Below are 20687 nucleotides of genomic sequence, written 5' to 3' on the forward strand. Positions count from 1 at the left end.
CTGCCTATTGGCAAACGACGTAACTTGCCTATGCCTAAATTCCTTCATCCATAAGGTAAGGTTAATGATGCCTACCTTGAATGGTTCTTACAAATGTGAAATAAGAAAATGTACAGGTGCCCCCGCACAGCATAGAAGCAAGCACTCAGCTAATAGGAGTCACTGACAGAGCTGGGACCACACTGTGGTCAGTCTTGCGGGGTGCAGAACTGTGGCTGCCTGGAGCAGCAATCGGGGCGCACGGCTTAAATAGCATTAGCTTTGGGGAGTTGGAGAGATCTCCATTAACTTCAGATTTTCATGAGGGAAGGACACATTAATTCCAGTCACCTCTTTGATCGATACCCTGGTCATATAAAGGAAGTAACATCAGTTTTTGAAAATTACTTGAATTAGGAGTTTTCTGGTTAAATTTCATTGAATTTCCTAGAAGTAATTTAGGCACTTCTGTACTTATTTCGGTCTGGTCACTGGGTGCCACTTAGCACCTGCTTGCTGTTCTGACGAAATGAGCCAGTAGGGACTACTGAGTGTGCCCATCAATTCTCAGTGCCCTTGGTTCCCTGAAAGAGTTAATGATGCCCAACTACATCTAGTGAGAGCAATCTGAGAGAGTCAAACTCAAAGGTGGGTTTTTGTTTGTTTTTTAAACACATTATCTACATGTCCCAGGTAGGTCAGCTAGGAAGGTGGTAAGATATGGTTGAATTACTTGAAGTGCTTAAGAAGTGACCCTGATAGAATATTCATAGGGATTAGGAAATGGAATTTATTTCTTGGTTTAGCATTTTGGCAGAAATTACTTGGCATTTGTCACTTGCAAGATAAATAGAAGTTCTGATTTCTGTTCTCAAGAAAATACACTTAGCTCCTTTCTCTGCGCTTACCCCTTGGCCCTCATTTTGTATTAGAATTTGAATGGGGTAGGCTCAGTACTCCGCATTTAGTCCATTTGATGAGTTCATGTACTCTCATCCCTGGGTTATTAAATAGTTCAAAGATAAATATTGCAGCAACTTGTTGAATATGCAATATGCATCTCATTTGAGTGGCATTTTATAACAAATGGTGATTATTTAGTATTTACATATACTTTGAAAGTATTTCAGATTAGCTCTTATTAATAATGAGTAGTCAAGTATGTAACTGGGCTCAATGGGCAAGAGAAAAATAAAATTTTGATTTTCCACAAAAAGGTTCAAGCTCGGGAAGAGAGAAAAATACCTATGTGTCTTTGTATATGTATGCATATGTGGGACAGATACAGGTCGCAAGCAACATGATGGAAGGAGATTAACTGGACAAAAATTTAGGCTGCCTAGTGAACCAGGCTAAGGTTTCATGGAAGTCAGCGACCTGCTCTCACTCCCTGGGCGTTTGTGCAAAGACTGGAGGAAGCTGTCAACAGCCTGGATTCTGATAACATTCCTGCCCCAGGAGGGAAAGCTTGTGATGAGCTCATGGGGCTTTCCAGAGCTGACCGCCAGCCCTGGCAACCACGAGTTCTCCAGTAGTGAAAACTGGCCTCTAAGTTATCAAGCGTCTATTGTAACATATTCGGCTCTAAACAGAGGTCACTATTTTAAGGGTGACTCAAGTCCTGAGGTCAAATGGAGATGACTGATGGGGTCAATGAACACAGCTGGTCCTTCCCAATAAGGGGACTGAGGGTGACACTGTCGTGTGTAGATTGTGAGGGTCAGGGGTTGGTCCTCCCTGGAGGAACTGCATGGATGCATCTTGGACAAGAGTGATGAGAGTGCATTACGTTGGCTTCCATAATCCTGGGAAAGTGTTAAATCATGAAGTCACATAAAGTGTGAGTGTGGGGGGGGGCGAGGGGGTTGTGCAGGGGAGGAGGACGTAATTGTTTCCCTTGTCTCCCCTGAGGGAGGGGGACTCACCGCTGCGCCATCTCGCACTTTTCCTGGCTCAGACCTGGCCCCGTCCACGTTTTCTTCCTCTGTCCGCAGGCCCCCAGCCGATCTTGCCCTATCTGCAGACGACCACTCCTGAGGAATGGGGAGCTTGGGGGGCTTGTTCAGGCCAGCCGCACGGAGGTCGCTGCGGTCGGGGAGGGCGCGGGGAGGAGGAGGACCCCGGGCGCAGCCGTGGTGGGTGCGCCCTGCCAAGAAGGGCGGGGGCGCCGGAGCGCGCACGCGGAGTGGGAGAAGGAGGGAGCGGGGAGGGCGTGTGAGAGAGAGCGAGCGCCACAAGAGAAGGGAGCGCGCCCGCCGCCGCCGCCCTCCTCCGGAGCAAGCTGGAGTGAGGCTGTGCGAAGCGCCGCATTTCAATGAGAACCGGCAGAGGCACATCCCTGCACTAGCGGCTGCAGCCCAGACGCCCGCGCTCCAGTAGCTGCTGCAGCCCAGCCCCGGCCCCGCCGCCGCCCCGCAGCCCCGCAGCTCCGCAGCCCCGCAGCCCCGGCCGCGCCCCGCCGGGTGAGGACAGCACCAGGAGGCGGCCCCGAGCGCGGCCACAAAGACCCCGGGCGGCGTCTCTCCGCGGACCGGTGCGTGCTTTGCCTTGGCTGGCGGCAGGGCCGGCCGAAGGGTGGGGGTGGCGGGGGGCCTCCGCTGGGGGCTCGCAGCGCCCGCTCCTCCCGCAGCCGCGGGGCGCCGAGGTAGCCCGGGGCGTGGAGGGCAGGGCGGGCGCCCCCCTCGGCCCGCCGCCGCCGCCACCCAGCCCGCCGTTCCTCGAAAGGCGCTGCCCTGCCGTGGCCAGTGTGTACGGGCGGCCCCGGGGCTGCTGGCACCTGCCTCTTTTGTCTGGTGCCACCGGGCTTGAAACGGGGAGTAGGGCGCGCGCCCCCCACCCTCCCCGCCAGGCTTTTCGCCACGCTGTTAGTGGAGATGGAGAGCCTGGGCGGAGGAGCTGGGCGAGGTGTTTGTCATTGTCAGAACTGGCCGCGGAGCGAGGACCAAGTCTGCGCCTAGAAGGAGTGGCCGGGCCAGGCCTCTTATTGTGTGTGTGCTTTCCTGTGTGCCCGGAGGGTGGTGTGCTTGAAGATGGGGCGATCTGTGCGTGGTGGGTGGCTGCAGTGTGGGTGTTGCAAGTACATTTGCAGGGTCTCAAGTTCCTTCAGGGACAGCGAGGCTGCCTCAAGTACAAATTAGTACCTGCAGTGCTAAAAGCATGCGGAGAGGAAATGGCATTTTCCTCCTAGTGGGAGCGCACGCACAGCCCTGCATTGCCCCACAAAAGAGGCTGCTTTTGAAAACCAGGTTTGCGCGGAATCACTGCTGGATTTGGAAAGGCAACGCTTGTAAGAGATGGAGCAAATGAAAGGTTTCATTCAAACCGGCTCCCTCTCTCCGCACCTGTGAGTGTGTGTCTAGATTATGGTGCACACGCGTTTAGCGGCCACACTGCAGGGTGTTCCGTGAATACGCTTTATGAATGTTCCTAAATATATCGCCTTTCCACTGGAAAGGAAAGTAGGACAAGCTTTAAAGTATGAAATGTCACATGAAGGTGGTCAGAAGGGATTTTAAGAGGGGTTATATGTAGGAACATTATAAAAGATTGGCACACATCCTGTGATATCTGTGTCCGAGGTGGTGCATGCCCTCTGAAGGGGTGTGTGTGTGTGTGTGTGTGTGTGTGTGTGCGTGTGCGCGCGCGCGCGCCTCTTCTTCCACCCCTGCCCGTCCACCTGCATCTTAATCCCACTGGCAAAATATCCCTTGGGACTTCCAGGTCCAGCATCTGTTTCGATGTGGTAATCTTTATGATGAATTATTTCTTGGGGTGTGTGTGTGTGTTTGTGGAAATCTCTGAAGCAGGAACTCATATCCTTACCTAGAGAATGATGAACACAGAGGTTCCTCAAAATGGTGAGAAATCCCACAGAAGACAATTGAGGATTCTGATTTCTTGGCATGGAGGTGTTTATAGGAAAATCTCTGATAAGAGCCAGGCCCCCTTCTTCCCCTCCCAGTGTCTGTGATCTCTGTGGCTCCCGCCATGCGGTTACCTTCTTGGTACCGTGACGCATGTGTGCCCAGGGCCCTGGCCATCGATGGGCTGTGAATGTGTGTCTCTGTGCCTTAGTGGTTTCCTGGGCAGGAAGCAAGAACCTGTGGAAGCCCAGGGAATCTCCAGGAGCTCGTGGTTCAGCTATATAAGTAAGCCAACTGCAGAGCTGAGCCAGCCCAGGCAAGAGAAGGAACACCTATTTTGATGTTGCACATAATTATGGGAACATTAGGGTGTGTAGTGTGGCTTTTGACATTCATTTAGTGGTAGCTGTAGCCTTGAAAATGATTCCACTTTGAGTGTGGTTTTTCTTCGTCACCAACATCATTGCTTCCTTTTGGGCAGGCTCAGAAGGGAAGTCAGAGATGTGCTTGTCCTGGTTGAACATACACGATCAAGTGTGAAGAAATACACAAATAAAACAAAATCAACTTTTGTCTATTTTAAAATTGACTTTTTTTTTTTCATTTGGTGTAGAACTCTTGGTTCTAAAAGCCTGATTCCTCTAGGGAATTCCAACAGTTGCTAAATTATTTGGCTTTTGTAAATTGTAGATCGGTAAAATCCCCTTCAGACTACATCCGCACTCTCTGGTGACACAATTGTGTCATCCTTTGCTGTGGTCCTGCTTGTTGTCTCTTGGTTCATATAGATTTGGGAGGAAACCCCTTGGGTTGGAAGATGGATTACTGCCTTTAAAAATAAAACAGAAGCTTCAAAAGCCAACCTGGCCTTTATAATAAGCGAAGTTTGAAGAGCTTAGCGAGGTTGTATGAGTACCCCCCCACCCCGCCACCGACCACACACCCCTTTTGGAATACAAAAGAGCTCATGTTGAGAGGAGATTAAAAAAAAGTAGGAGCAATGATACCATGGGCAATGGTTGGTTCTGTTACTTAGTTAATATTGGTTCTGTTAGTTAATAGCTGCCTCAAGAACTGGATCACTGTTTTGAAGTTATCCAACTTCAAAATCAATGAAACTGGTTCATATATACCTATGTATGGTATCACTTTTTCTGGAAAATACGAATTTAGGCTATTATGAGTTATTAAGAGACATGAGGTAGTTTTCATGTTTGGAGGAAAAAAATACACTGAACTAATGATTGGTCCAGGTTTGAGTCCCACTCTGCCCGCCCCCCCCACCCCTCCGGGTCAGCAGTAGAATGATGAGCAGGTGAAGACATTAGCGGCCTGGTGACCACTGCCCCCTCTGTCTGCAGAGGACCTTCCTCAGGTAAGTGGCCTCCCCAAGGTCACAGACCTAGTTAAGAGTGAGGGCTTTAAACACCCCTATTTTTATGGGTGAAGGGGTCTAGGGAGGCTCTCAGGGGGCCTGGCCTCTAAGACACAGCGCATGGGGCAGAAAAGAGGGAGCACCAGCTTCAGAGTTAGTCTGAGTAAACCTAGGTTCAAATCCCAACTCCCTCAATTATGACTCTGGGACCCTGGATCTATCCCGTACTTGCCTTCAGTCATAATAATATTACCGACCTCATTGGATTGCTGTGAGGTTTAGAAGGGAATTTTTAGCATATTATGCAATTGATTGCTGAATAGTAGTGCCAGGCACATCATAGACATTCAATAAACCCTAGCTTTTTCCACTTCATTTCAGGAGTCCACAATCTCTAGCAATGCTTTTAAACATGAATTTTGAGCTACTCTGAATGGATCAGAGGTTGTCTACTCAGGGTCAAGGAAAGGTCGGGGAGGCTTGGCAGTACTTTTGGTTAGTTTGGACTGACCTTCAGAAAGGCAACATCATCTATGTGGTGGGATTTGGGGAGCACTCATAAGGTTCTTGCCCCAGATTTTCCATTTCCCTATATTATTGTATTTCAACATGCCGGAAATTTTGTCATCGAAACTTCTTTCCTTTGAATGTTTTCTAGATTGACCTTTAAAATCCTGATCCCCTGCAAGGGTCAACATCACAAGCCTTTATCACCTAACCCCTTAGCAAGGATGAATTGATCTCATAGGCAGCTTGCTGGTGACAGCGCTCCATAGAAAGTAAAATGGGGACCATGGGGGTGCAAGCATATCTTTCAGAAGGTCATGAGAGGAAAATCAGGCAGACTCCCAAGGAGCTTTCCTTACCAGAAGGGAGAGATTCTATTCCTACTAGTTCTTTCTGTGACAGAGTTAAGAACAGAAAAGCAGATTTTATTAATAAAAAACATTAATACTTATCACATGCTAGACACCCTCCCAAGTGCTTCATGTATTCATACTTAATATTAATTATGAGGTAGGTATGATTGGCATTCCTATGTGTAGTTGAGGAAGCAAGGCTTTAAAGATGTTGATCCAAACTTGGTCCTGTACCAGCCTTGAGAAGTACTTGATCAACATCTCTAAGCCTCAATTCCCTCAACCACGAAAACAGAGTGGAAAGAAAGGCAGAGCCCTCCCAAAAGTAACTTTTATCCCTTCTGTTCTTTTTCCTCTTCCTCCACAAACTTTTTCTGCTTTTTCTAACCCAACTTATCCGAAGCACGAAATGTAAGCAAATGAGTTATGGTGAAATCACTTATAAAAAAGCTGCTATGGAATATGTGAATATGTTGGACATTCTTAAGCTGGTAGAAGCTGGGGATTGATTCAGTTTGCTCTCTATCTGGCCAGGAGGAGCACAAAACTTTGTGAACTGATTTATAACCTGTTAAATGCTGACCCCCTCCTTTTGGTTCCTGGCCCAGCACCACTTCTTATCATCAGCCCTATGGTAATATGAAAGCTTATCTTCCATCTGCCACCAGAGTGAGCACCCTGTAGGGAAGTCTGGGCTTTGGAGTCAAGCAAACCTGGGTGGGAGGACTTGGTTCGAGCATTTCGGAGAAATTTTTCCGTGCCTCGTTTTCTTCATCTGTAGATAGGGATAATACTACTCTGAATGGTTTGTTGTGACTTGGAAATAACAGCTGTTCAAAGCCTGAAAGGGGGAGGTGGTCACTCCATAGGAGCTGTTTCTAACTAAACTGGGGTTGATTGATAAGCTCTTTCCACAGGGGCTGCCTCTTCTGCTTCTTCCTTGCCTTCCTTCTCTTCCAACTCGATAACTCATATTAAATATATCATCAATTACAGCAATAGTTCCACCAGCTGCTCTTGAGCTGAGCCTTTCATACCGTGGTCTTAAAATAACATCAGTATGTGTCTCTGTTTGTTTTTTTTTCTTTTCCTTCTGTGCCTCCCAGGTTCCACTTTAACTCCGTCATGTCCTTCGGCAGAGACATGGAGCTGGAACACTTTGACGAGCGGGATAAGGCTCAGAGATACAGCAGAGGGTCGCGGGTGAACGGGCTGCCCAGCCCAACGCACAGCGCCCACTGCAGTTTCTACCGAACCCGCACGCTGCAGACCCTCAGCTCAGAGAAGAAGGCCAAGAAAGTTCGTTTCTATCGAAATGGAGACAGATACTTCAAAGGGATTGTGTATGCCATCTCCCCAGACCGCTTCCGATCTTTTGAGGCCCTGCTGGCTGACTTGACCCGAACTCTGTCAGATAACGTGAATTTGCCCCAGGGAGTGAGAACAATCTACACCATTGATGGGCTCAAGAAGATTTCCAGCCTGGACCAGCTGGTGGAAGGTGAGCGCTCACTCCCAAGTGACCCTAGAGGATGCGTTCTCTCATGTTTCCACGTTGTTCTGGGCACCTGCACTTGATTGATCTCTAAGAGGTAGCATTCAGCCCAAGGCTGTGATCCTCATTGTTCACACATTTGGGAGTTCACTTTGCTGTACTGTGGTGTAAAAAGAAAAAAAAACAACCCACTAATGGTATTAGGGCAGGCATCTTATAATAATGGACTGAAGGGAAAAGTGTCTTAATTCTCCAGCATTTTCTGTTCCGTTTGTCATTCTCATGCTACATTTTAAAAGTCCCTTTTTATATCTTTAATCACATTGTTCATATTCATTTCTGGATGCAAATGAACTTTTGCTGTCATGATGTCTGAAATTACTTGAACTGAAAATAACCAATGGATTGTGAGATTTTTGAGTGGAAAGGAACCTTACATAGGTATTGAACCCATTAATTCTGTCACCAGAGACTGAGGCCCAGAAACTTCGAGTGCCGTATCTGTGGTTACATGGTGAGGTCGTGTTCATACTGGACTAGCAATTAGGTTTTCTGGCATTTCTTTCCCATATGGTGCTTCCTTTTACGTTTAAAGGATTGTTGTCTTTCTCTGGTATTTGAAGCTATAAAGGCATTAGTCTGTTCAGTGTATTGTTTTCCAAAGTCGAATTTAGGTTAAAAGTCATTATCTGTTGTAGACATTTCATGTGGAAAGAGGACTGTTTGAGTCCTCAGGTGAGACCTGGTATCTTGTGCCAGCAAAGTAGGTAGACTCGCTTCAGTACCACCCCATTTGAACAGCACAGAAAGCCTCTAATCACCTTAGAAATCATAAGCAAAGTAAAAGGATGTGGAGAGAGCTAATGGGTTAAATTCATGCTAAGGTGCAAATGAGGATGGCTGATCTTCTTTGGACAGTAGGAGTTCCTAAGTCTGAGGTGTTCCGGTCACGACGAAGCAGCACTCAGCACAGAGGAGCATGGAAAAGGAAGTTCAGAGTTTGGGAAGTGCTTGACTTCACCCTGAGTTCCTATTCACTCCAGATATATTTGCCTGGGCCTGTTGTCTTCCTGGATCCTGGAGGAATGCCATGCACGTCATGTCCTCCCTCTCTCGTGCAGGTAGCAAGAAGCATCCCTTTCAGGGGCCCGCAGAGTTTGGGGTTCCTCAGCCCTGACCACACACAGGCGAGCCCTCTTGTCCTCCTGTGGAACCAGAATCTGTATGTGATTCAGGGCTGAGCGAGTCTGTGTCTTTCTCCCATTTTCCTTCCCTTTATCCCTTGGCAGAGACGCCAGTCCGGTCACAGTATGACGGGACTTGAGAGGGTGTGGAGAGCCTGGCTTTGGTGTGTTTATTATGTGGGAATTCACATCTCTTTTCAATGACTCGTCACCCTGCCAAGATGCCTGTAGACTTGGCCTTTTTCCTTCTATTCAGATGTTGGCACTTTCAGTAAATTAAAGGGGAAGACTGAACATGAAATCTCTCTGCATCAGCTTTGATTTTTGTGCTCTGCCCTTTTCCTGACCTTGGAAAATACAGGGATAAATAAAACATTTGGTGGGCTATTCTGAGGGACCTGGATAAAGGTGAAATGCAAAGTCAGGTGCATGATCAGTCACCAAACCATCCCTTTGAGGACTGATGGTAGTAGAGACAAAATATGCCAAGATCCCCAAGCACATTGTGAGGCGGCCGGGCTGGGCTTCTCACTCTGTTCTAGAATCACTTGCGTAGCATCTATGGGGCGGGGCGGTGTCCTTCAGTCAGTTGTCCACCCAGAGCGGATCTTTACGGAGAAGTGGCCAGAGATATTCCCAGGGTTCCTGTCCACCCAGGAGAGAGTGTGAGGGGTGGGAGGAAACAAGGGTTCTTTACATACAAGGAGCGGCAACATGGCTTGCTTGCCACCATCTTCTTTGTTGGTTTTTTAACACCAAATAATGCCTGCCCTAAGAGACCGCTGTCTCAAGGATAATAATGACAGCTCACAGTTATGGAGCGTGTGTCTTGCATGTATGAATACGTTTCATTCACACAGTGATCCTAGGAGCTAGGTACGGTGACCATCCTTACACTACGATGAGAAAAGTGAGGCACAGTGTGGTTAAGTGACCTGCTCAAAGTCACACAGCAAGAAATGGTAGAGTTAGGATTTGAACCCAGGAAGGCTGGTGCCAAAGTTGAACTCATAACTGCCACTAATAAGATACCAAGTGGGGTAATCTTAGTGGCTTTGAAATGAAATTTTATTGTGGTAGATTATTCTTGAAAACAAATGTTTTTGACCTTGACTTAATTCCAGGAATGACAGCTACGGCTCCCAGAAACACCTTAATATTTTCATTTACCTCCAAATACTTTGCTCTCCAATCAATATGAAGCAACCGCATATTGACTACTCTGATGTTAAAAAATGACTTTTTGGGAAAAAAATGCTTTTTTCTGATTGAATGAATGATAACTTCAGTACAGTGTGTACGTTCACATATCGGCTGTGTTTTTTAAAGAAATCCAGTTTAAACAGATTTTTTTCTCGTTTATAATTCTGACAGCCTGCAGCTGCCCTTAGTGTTGAAGTAGCTGGAAATTCATTTAGATCGGCCTCTTTGTCAATTACATTTTTGCTTAGTCTGTTAAAATGCAAACGGTTGCTTCATATTCATCATTAGGTTCATATCTCTCACTTTACATACTAATTTTATGTAAACGTCAATGCATGTTATTAGCTTCTCATTTCCTTTTCCAATATGCTGATGTTTGAGTTTTAAATTAAATCCTTTTAGTGGATGCGGTGACAAGTGTATTTGACTTGTAATTTTTTTTTTAAGTTTGTTCTTTCTCACTTACCTCAGACTCAGAATTCTGAATTACGATGACATATGTGAGTTTCTTTATTTATAACAGTCTCATGGTCACTTGCACTGTTCTGTTATTATTATCCACAGATTATTATGCCTAAATTTGGTTTAAGTGCATTGACAGAGCTGGCTCTTTGCCTCAAGTATAAATGTATGAGTGAGTTTGTATGTGTCTGGGTGTGTATGATTATAAATGTGTCTCTTTATGCATGTATTATATACCCACACACACATGCACACATGTATGTAAGAGCACACAATGGATAGCAGTTTTAATTGTTTGCTTTCCAAATGGCCTTAATACATTAAAAAAATCAGGATAATTAAGAAGGAAAGTGGAATTGCAGTCCTATTTCTGCAAGTGGTTCACCTTGAGACTTGGCCTCATTTTCCCAATATTGCCTCTTTTCCCCCAATTTTACACTATTTATGATCCACCGTAGGTGTGTAAATGTTGTGAAGGTAAATGAAGAAATAACATTTAAAACCTTTAAACTCTTAGGAGAAAGATGTAATATAAACCCCAAACATTGACTGATTGATTTTGTTCTTTATCAGATGCTCAAGCTTCACTGATGTATACATGTGTTGGGCGTGAACCATCCACCCCCCCTACTTTTAAATAGGCTTTATTTTTAGTTTAGTTTTAGGTTCACAGCAAAATTGGGCAGAAGGTACAGAGATTTCCCATATGTCCCCTTCCCTCAGCACATGACCAGTCTCTCCCATTGTCATCAGAGTGGTGCATTTGTTATAATTGATGAATCTACACTGACACCTCATTAGCACCAAAAGTCCAGGGTTTACACTAGGGCTCACTCTTGGTGTTGTGTGTTCTATGGGTTTTGACAACACTGTAATGACATGTGTGCACCATTGTAGCATCATCCAGAATAGTTTTACTGCCTAAAAATCCTCTGTGCTCCACCTTTTCATCCTCCCCAACTCCTGGCAACCATTAATCTATTTGCTGTCTTAAATAGGCATTCTTCTAACATCTTATGTGAATGTAGATATAAGAGGGCCAGGGCATTTCCTGTAAGCATTAACATAAACGCTATTCAGGTATGTTGTCTCCTGGGTATAAATAAGTTAATTTGTACATCAGTTCTGTATGTATTAGAAATGAGTCCCCTTCTTTCTCAGCTCTCTTATGCACCTTGATCCCCCACTTCACCATGGAAACTGTCTGACTCCAGAGCTGGAGTGTTAGGGCTGTTCCCAAGTCCCCATCAGAGTTAACTTCTCAAGAACAAGCCCACACTTCGCCCCACAGTTAGGGAATCTCTACCCACGATTTCCGGTCACCCAGTTCTCTTGGCAATTTTTCTTCCCCTTGATGTGGCGTCATTGATTTCTTTCTGTAATTCACTGGCTTCTTTGCCTCTCCCTGCTAGAGTAAAAGTTTTAAATGAATCCTGGGATGGCTGTAAAGCGTACTGTCTCTAAAATTCCCCTCCAGCAAATGGCTTACTAGTTCTGTTGTGGTTGTGGTTGTTTTTGTTTTTGTTTTTTGTTTTTTGTTTTTGTTGTTTTTTTTAAGATTTTATTTATTTATTTGACAGACACAGTGAGAGAGGGAACACAAGCAGGGTGAGGGGCAGAGGGAGAAGCAGGCTTCCCGCGGAGCAGGGAGCCCGATGCGGGGCTCGATCCCAGGACCCTGGGATCATGACCTGAGTTGAAGGCAGTCGCTTAACCGACTGAGCCACCCAGGCGCCCCTTGTTTTTGTTTTTGAGTATCATGTCAAAGATACCAGGTTAAGGATATACATATCATTTGCCCAGAGGGTAACTCACTGTGCTTGCGGCTCTGCCCCTCGCTTTGTGCGCTTAGCAATACCTCCCATCATACAGCCAGAACTACTGTGTCCTTTTTACTGACTTCATAGTATTCCTTTATACAAAGGTACCCTCATTTATTTAACCAGTCTTTTATTGATGGGCTTGTATTGATAGGTTGTGACCAATCATTTGTTATCAGACACAGTTTTGCCGTGAATATCCTTGGATTTAAGTTTTCTATCCCATGTAGGAGAATCTTTGTAGGATAAATTCCTAGAAGTCATACTGCTGGGTAGAGAGGTACAAGCATTAGACTCTTAAGAGCTGTTGCAGATTTTCATAGATGTGGTCCCAGTTTATACTCCCATCGGTAACATATGAGACTGACTGTTTTCCTATACCCTCAACAACACAGTGTTTTATTTAATGTTTTGCTACTTGCCAACCTATTATAAAAAGAAAAGCATGTATCCACTTATAGTTTTAATTTTCATCTTTTCATATGATTAAAAATGCATTTGTATTTCTTTTTTTTTCTTTTTTTTTTTTTAAAGATTTTATTTATTTATTTGAGAGAGAGAATGAGAGACAGAGAGCATGAGAGGGAAGAGGGTCAGAGGGAGAAGCAGACCCCCCGCCGAGCAGGGAGCCCGATGCGGGACTTTTTCCCGGGACTCCAGGATCATGACCTGAGCCGAAGGCAGTCACTTAACCAACTGAGCCACCCAGGCGCCCTGTATTTCTTTTTCTATGTGTTGTTTCTTATAGCTTTTGACCTTTTTTCTACCAGGTTGGGATCTTTTTTTTATTGACTTGTAAGATTTTTTTATTTTAGAGCTATTAGCCTTTTGGGATATTAATTGAAAGTTTTTTTTCCTGGATTGTCCTTTATGTAGTGATGTTGCTTATTATGTTCTTTGCCATTCAGATTGAAAAAAATTGAAATAATCAAAAGTATCAGCCTTTTCATTTATGGCATGATTTTCATGCCTCTTGGGTTGTACTCTGAGATTATAAAGCTGTTTCCCTCATTTTCTTCTAGTATTTTTATGTTTTCATTTAAAAAAGTATTGTAATGGATGTCATATTCATACAGTGTGGGATTCAATTTAACCTTTTTATAGGATACATCCTCATCTTTAAAAGTTTTTATTTTGAAACTAATGTAGACTTATTAGAAGTGTCATAAAAATAGTTTTCATATGCCCCTTCATATGCCCTTCCCACAGTGGAACATCATACACAACCATGGCACAATGATTAAAAATAAAAGTTATCTTTGGATATCCTTGGATACTAGTCATGCTAGTAACTACAGGTTTTTTTTCAGATTTCATCAATTTTCCCTGTACTGGCCTTTTATTTTTGGTTCCAGAATCACATGTTGCATTCAGTTGTTAACGTCTTCTTCATCTCTGCCAAGCTTTGACAGTTCTTCAGTCTTTCCTTGTCTCTACGGCCATTTTGAAGAGTACTGGTCATTCATAGAGTGTTCTTCAATTTGGGTGTAGCTGATGGTTAGATTGAAGTTAGGTATTTGTGGCGGGAATTCTACAGAAATGATGCTGTGTTCCTTTTGGTGCATCGTTTCGGGGTCCAGGATGTTGCTGTGTCTTGTTACTGGTGCGATTAGCCATGATCAATTGGTAAAGTGGTGTCTGCCAGTTACCTTCACTCTAAAGTTACTCTTTTCCCCCCTTTGCAATGAATACATATTTGGGGGAGAAACTTTGGGCTATGTGAATCTCTTGTTTCTCCTTAAATTTCGCCCATGAATTTTGGCATTTACTGGTGGATTTGCCTACAGCAACTGTTGCGGTGGTGTTCAAATGGTGAATTTCTATTTCCCTCTTTACTTGTCTCACCCTTAAACGTAGGTGTCCTCTACTTTTCCTGTCTTTGGGTCTACTGTGATGTCATCAACTCTTATTATTTTAACCACTCTTTTTTAAAAATTTTATTTTATTATGTTATGTTAGTCACCATACATTACATCATTAGTTTTTGATGTAGTGTTCCATGATTCCTTGTTTGAGTATAACACCCAGTGCTCCATGCAGAACGTGCCCTCCTTAATACCCATCACCAGGCTAACCCATCCCCCCACCCCCTGCCCCTCTAGAACCCTCAGTTTGTTTCTTAGAGTCCGTAGTCTGTCATGGTTCATCTCTCCCTCCGATTTCCCCCCCTTCATTTTTCCCTTCCTACTATCTTCTTCTTTTTTTGTTTTTTTTTTAACATATAATGTATTATTTGTTTCAGGGGTACAGGTCTGTGATTCATCAATCTTACACAATTCACAGTGCTCACCATAGCACATACCCTCCCCAATGTCCATCACCCAGCCACCCCATCCCTCCCACCCCCCTCCACTCCAGCAACCCTCGGTTTATTTCCTGAGATTAAGAGTCTCTTATGGTTTGTCTCCCTCTCTGGTTTCATCTTGTTTCATTTTTTCCTCCCTTCCCCTATGATCCTCTGTCTTGTTTCTCAAATTCCTCATATCAGTGAGATCATATGATACTTGTCTTTCTCTGATTGACTTATTTCGCTTAGCATAATACCCTCTAGTTCCAGCCACATTGTTGCAAATGGCAAGATTTCACTTTTTTGATGGCTGCATAATATTCCATTGTATATATATACACCAAATCTTCTTCATCCATTCATCTGTTGATGGACATCTTGGCTCTTTCCATAGTTTGGCTATTGTGGACATTGCTGCTATAAACATTGGGGTGCACGTACCCCTTCGGATCACTACATTTGTATCTTTGGGGTAAATACCCAGTAGTGCAATTGCTGGGTCATAGGGTAGCTCCCTTTTCAACTTTTTGAGGAACCTCCATACTGTTTTCCGGAGTGGCTGCACCAGCTTGCATTCCCACCAACAGTGTAGGAGGTTAACCACTCTTTTAAGGCCCATTTCTTCCAAATAATAATAAAACCTTTCTTCTTCACTCCTACCACCTGGATATACTTAACTGATATATCACTTCAGTCCTTAGTCCTTTCAAACTCAGCCTGCATACATGTGACCTCATTCTTTTCCACTACCCAGAATTCATTCCTCTTCTCATATTCTAGATCTTGTTAAATGGTGTCAACATCAGTATTATAGTTTTCAAGTCTCATCACTGTTTTAACAGTATTGCTATTTTTTTACTGCAGGAGCGATACATTCTTATACACTGAGCATTGTAGAAAATTTGAAAGATGCAAAAACATTAAAAAAAATTAAATAATAACTCTTCATATTCCTACCACTTGAGTCTTGTTGTCTCTTCCCAGCACTATTGCAATGGGCTCATAAGCTGAAAATACATATCTTAGTTTCTCTTTTGCAATTTGTTTTCTCCTCTTTATGGAATCTGTATTTGTCCCTGCTTTTCCATTCCAGAGCCTCTCTTAGGTCAGATCCTTTAGGACACACATGTGTCCCAGACAGTAGTCTTTTTTTTTTAAATTTAATTTTATTATGTTATGTTAGTCACCATACCTTACATCATTAGTTTTTGATGTACTGTTCCATGATTCCTTGTTTGCATATAACACCCAGTATTCCATTCAATATGTGCCCTCCTTAATACCCATCACCTGGCTAACCCATCCCCCCACACCCCTCCCCTCTAAAACCCTCAGTTTGTTTCTCAGAGTCCATAGTCTGTCATGGTTCATCTCCCCCTCTGATTCCCCCCCTTCATTTTTCCCTTCCTACTATCTTCTTCTTTTTTTTTTTTTTTTAAACATATAATGTATTATTTGTTTCAAAGGTACAGGTCTGTGCCATACAGTAGTCTTTAAACCAGTTTTCCTGCCTATAAACCTGGCCACAGACAGACCACTTTGTGCTATACCTTTGCTTCATAAAGGCTCTCCACTTAGATGTAGAATACAGCCCACAGTCTTTAATGGATTTCTCTCAGTGACCCTGCTCCTGCCCCTTCCTTTCTGTCTGTGTCTCCTATTACCTATTGATACACTTAGCAGTGAGTTTGACTGGGCTCTTTTCTTGTGCTCTCCCATCTCCAGGCTTCCCTTCTCTCCTGCAAGGGCGATAGGATGGTGCTCTCCCGAGGGTATGTAATGTCATGGTTAAGTTATGGCTCTGGAGTCAGACCACCTGCATTTGAGTCCTGGCTCTACTTTTGCTAGCCATGTGACCTTGAGCCGGCTGTCTATCTCTCTGTGCCTCATTGTGCCCTCTGATAAGTGGTGTGTTAATACTTAGCTCATAGGGTTGTGTTGAGGATTACAGGTTAAACAACATGGGTTAGAACAGGATCTGCTGCATGGCAGACATTCACATAACCTCTTCTGCCAATGCTGTCTCCATACTCATCCCTCAGCCTGCAGATAGGCAAATCTCCCACAATCTAAAAAAATTCTTGCCTGGTCTTTCTGACCTCCCAAACCCAGAGGTCTCCTGTGATAAGAAATATCTGTATATGCTGTCTATAGTTGCTCAGCTTCTAGTCATACTTCAACTCCTTGATTAGCATCATGACACTGTAATATACTTATTTATTTTATACCAAAGTCTCTGCCATTGGAGTCCTCACTGCCTAGCATGGTAGTTGTAAGTACTCAATAAATATTATGGGAAGAAAGAGGAAAGAGAATGAATGGATGGAAGAATGGATGAATGAATGAATGAATGAATGAAAGGAAGCCAGCATCACTACCCAACTGAAGTGGCCATTATAGGGCCACATGTGGCCTTTTAGTGGCTAGGCCAGTGATCTCTAAGGAATTCTTATCCTCGATGCTGTCCCTGGAGCATTGGATGCTCATGTCTGGGTCTCTTCCAGTCACACACTTACCGCCTTTCATTTTCCGTGGTTCCAAGGCATCTGATTTCTCTTCATTCCCTTCAGTGGCTCCTCCATCTCTGGGCACTCTTTAGAGACTGGTGTTGCCCTGGATTTCTTCTTGTCCAGTCGGGCATGGTCTCCCCTGGAGTGTTTTCTTCAGTTCCATCTCTGTAGCTGCCATATGCATCACCCTCCAAACTCCAGGCTTTTATTTCTAAGTGCTTGCTGGAAATCTCCCAACTAGTTGGCTCTTAGGAACTTTAAATTTGGTATGTGCACAGCCAAATTAATATCTTTCCTTACCATCACATCCAAACCTGGTTCCCTTCTTACTTTACCTATGGTGGTATATGGGAAGTCAACCAAAATGGAAGTTCTAGCGTCATCATTTCATTTTTGTCATTTTGACTCAGATTCCCTTGGTTCCCACATCCAGACTTGCCAATTCTACCATCTAGTCAACTGATTCTATCTGCTAAGTTCTCCTCATTGCACCCACTCCTCTCTGCCCCTAGCGCAGATGTGTAAAGTTCAATTCTCCGTCTCCTCTCTTGGTCTGTTATACCAGCTTTCTCAACTTCTCTCTTCCCACGTCCTACCTTCAGCCCTCCCTTTACATTGAAGCCAGTGGGAGCTTTCTGAAACTTGGGTCTGATCATGCACAAAAACTTTGACCTTGGACCCTACCACAATCTTACTCTAACTTGTTTGTCCGTGAAACAATTTTTATTTTTTGAGAAAGACATGGTAATATCTCACAGACTGTCCCCTTACTGTGCAGTGTAGTAGAGAATATTATTATTTTATTTTTATCTGAAATGCTGTCCTCTTTCTTTTCTGCTGTGGAAAATCTTACCCTCACTTCCAAGGCCAGCATGAATTCCATTTCTTCTTTATTGAAGTGGGACGTGGGAAGTGATTTCCTTCTCTCCTGAGTTAGGGTTGCCTGGACCGCTTATTTGGCAATTATCGCTTCCTGCCTTGTGAATTCTTTTCATATACGCATATTGCTTTCTCAGCTCTTTAGAAGACAAGCTCATGACTTAGGAATCTTTTTACTCCCCAGAGTGGCAAATTCAGATTTTGTACCTCTTATTGGAAATTTAGGAGTTTGTAGTTAATTTTTAGTTTTCATGGCTACTGCTGTATGTGCTTGTTGCAGTTTTGTTGGTTTTTATTTTATTTTTAAATTGTTTTTTAAATTGAAAAATTTTTAAATTTTTTTGCAGTTTGGTTATTTGTTATTCTGTTATGTCCTTAGGAGAAATTTTTAGCAATGAGTATATACATTTTCATGGTTCTAAATACAGTTGGCCAGCCATGTTGCTTTCAGAAAGGGTTGTTATCGATTTATAATGGCCCTAGGGGTGTTTTCTAATTTCTGTGTATTTTGTCTTTATCCTTTATCATATATTTTGGTACTCTGTATTTTTGTAAATTTTAATAAGCTTTGCCCAGTATAGTAACCCATTGTTCTGTGTAGATCCTCAGTCTGTTTTCCCCTTTTTATTTTAGTTTCTCTACTTTTCAGAACACTTTTAAATTTAAAATTTTGGATCTTTTTTTTTTCTTTATTTTTCTGTTGCATTGAATTTGAGAACTTGACATCTTCCACAGGACTGACATACACATTCAAATTTTATTTTCTGGAAGCTTATTTTTATGTACTCTTATAATTATGAAAGACTTCCATGGAAGAATGACCCAAAGAACCTTTGGGGAAACTTTTCTCTTGCCTTTAATAACACTATCAAAATCCTCTTCTTAAATCAGGGCCTTTTGATAGATTATGAAATGTTGCCATGTTTATTTGAGGTAAGCTCATAAAATATAATATCCAGAAGGCAACTTTATATTTTGTTCTGTAAATAATATCTTCATGTAGTTTTACTCAGTTTATTTTTAGAGGTCTCAATACATATTTGAGTCTTTCCCAGTTTTTACTATAATTCACACTAGTAAATTTTAATTGCTAGAGTTTTTAATGAGAAACTTTATTCTCTGGGAAAATGAAATTTTTATAGGCATCTCTCACCTAAGATACTTTTGAATATGCCACATTTGGAACTTAAAGAAGTCCTAGAGGAGGTAGCAACCAGAGATTAGCTCATTTTCAGACTGAGATCAAGTGATGTTACATATGACATTTACAAGTCTCACCCTGAGCCAGTGAAAAAGCTCCAGCAGTAAGGAGAAATAGAGCAAACTTCTAGAATCTCCTAATATGGGATCTTGTGGAGGGATACCTTTCTAGCTCATTCACCACAGGCCTGGTTAATCAGGAAGCTGGTACCACATTCCTGGAAGTTTTCAGTAGTGACTTAGATTATTTCTTTTAAGTGGAAATCCTTTAATTTCATAATGGGAGCTGATGGCCAAGGAGAGTTAACTTTACAGATTTTTAAATAATAAACTTTGTTGGAGAACATTTATTTCCATACTTTGAATAACAGCAATATAATAAATTTACAAATGCATGTGTGATTTTTTGAAAACAAATAAAACATAGAACCTTCAGTATCTCAAAAATAATCTAATATGCTTACACAGAAATCATTCCATTTTTCCAAGATCCCCAAAATACCTAGATCTTTCAGGGAAGAAATTACCATATTCTGTTATTTTAGTAGGCATTGGTCAGATCCAAACATAATATCATGTTTTATTTCCTTACTTTTTTTTCTTTTAACTGTCATTTTCTTTATCTTTATCTTTGCTTAAAAGCAAATGTTAGTTTTTTTGGCTTTTGTAAATGCCACAGCAATCCAGACAGATGCTGCTTCTGCAGCTCTTGCTATTTGTTGGGGTGTCTTGGACACCCAGAATATTAAATTTCAAGTTGAGGATCAGTCTTAACACAAAGATTTTTGGCTTGAATACACTGGAACAAAACCAGCAGTATGATAACCAACCAGGAAGTCATTATATTTGGTAATTCCCAGCTCTACGTCTAAATAGACCGTTACACCATTTCATTTAAACCATCAATGATCTTTCCGTCTTGCCATCCTTTTTAAGGTTCACCTAGAGTAAATAATCCCAAACTTTCAAAGCAAATTAGGGGTCCTAAAATGCTGGTCACGAATTCTAACCTGTGTGTGGGTTTTCCCCATACATCCCCCAATCGAATCCAAGTTGTCACCGACTTGGATTGGCCAAAAGATAAGAGGTTCCCATGACCCCCTCCTTTGGTTCAATTAATTTGCTAGAGTGGCTCATAGAACTCAGGGGAACATTTTACTTCTGGGATTACCAGTTTATTATAATAGTATATAATTTAGGAAGAGCCAGATTGAAGAGATGCCATCAGGCAAGGACTGTGGAAAGGGCTTGGAGCTTCCATGTTCTCTGAGCTCACCACTCCCATTGAATCTTAATATGTTCACCAACTGGAAGCCCTCTGAACACTGTCCTTTTTTTTTTTTTTTAATGGATGCTCCATTACATAGGCACAATTGATAAAAAATCACTGGATTCGGGGCGCCTGGGTGGCTCAGTCGTTAAGCGTCTGCCTTCTGTTCAGGTCATGGTTCCAGGGTCCTGGGATCGAGCCCTGCATCAGGCTCCCTGCTCGGCAGGAAGCCTGCTTCTCCCTCTCCCACTCCCCCTGCTTGTGTTCCCTCTCTCACTGTCTCTCTCTCTGTCAAATAAA

General features: G+C 43.1%; 1 protein-coding gene across 8 annotated transcripts in view; it reads left to right on the forward strand.

Annotated features, from left to right (window-relative positions):
- The first annotated feature begins 1686 nt into the window (after positions 1–1686).
- The window catches only part of DCLK1 (doublecortin like kinase 1), a 351394-nt gene continuing 332393 nt past the window's right edge, over positions 1687–20687 (forward strand). For 3 of the 8 annotated variants that reach the window (XM_064586190.1, XM_064586188.1, XM_064586189.1), the window contains exons 1-2: positions 1687–1819; positions 7184–7578. In XM_064586190.1, coding sequence (XP_064442260.1) covers positions 1803–1819; positions 7184–7578 — 412 coding nt within the window. In that variant the 5' untranslated portion in view covers positions 1687–1802. Of the gene's footprint in view, positions 1820–2227; positions 2513–7183; positions 7579–20687 lie in introns of those variants that run through there. The other 5 variants (XM_064586185.1, XM_064586186.1, XR_010410031.1 and 2 more) reach the window with 4 other exon arrangements.

The sequence above is a fragment of the Mirounga angustirostris genome, unplaced genomic scaffold, assembly GCF_029215605.1.
Source record: "Mirounga angustirostris isolate CCGP_5_RB_7025 unplaced genomic scaffold, mMirAng1.0.hap1 SCAF_3, whole genome shotgun sequence".
NCBI classification, from domain to species: Eukaryota; Metazoa; Chordata; class Mammalia; order Carnivora; family Phocidae; genus Mirounga; species Mirounga angustirostris.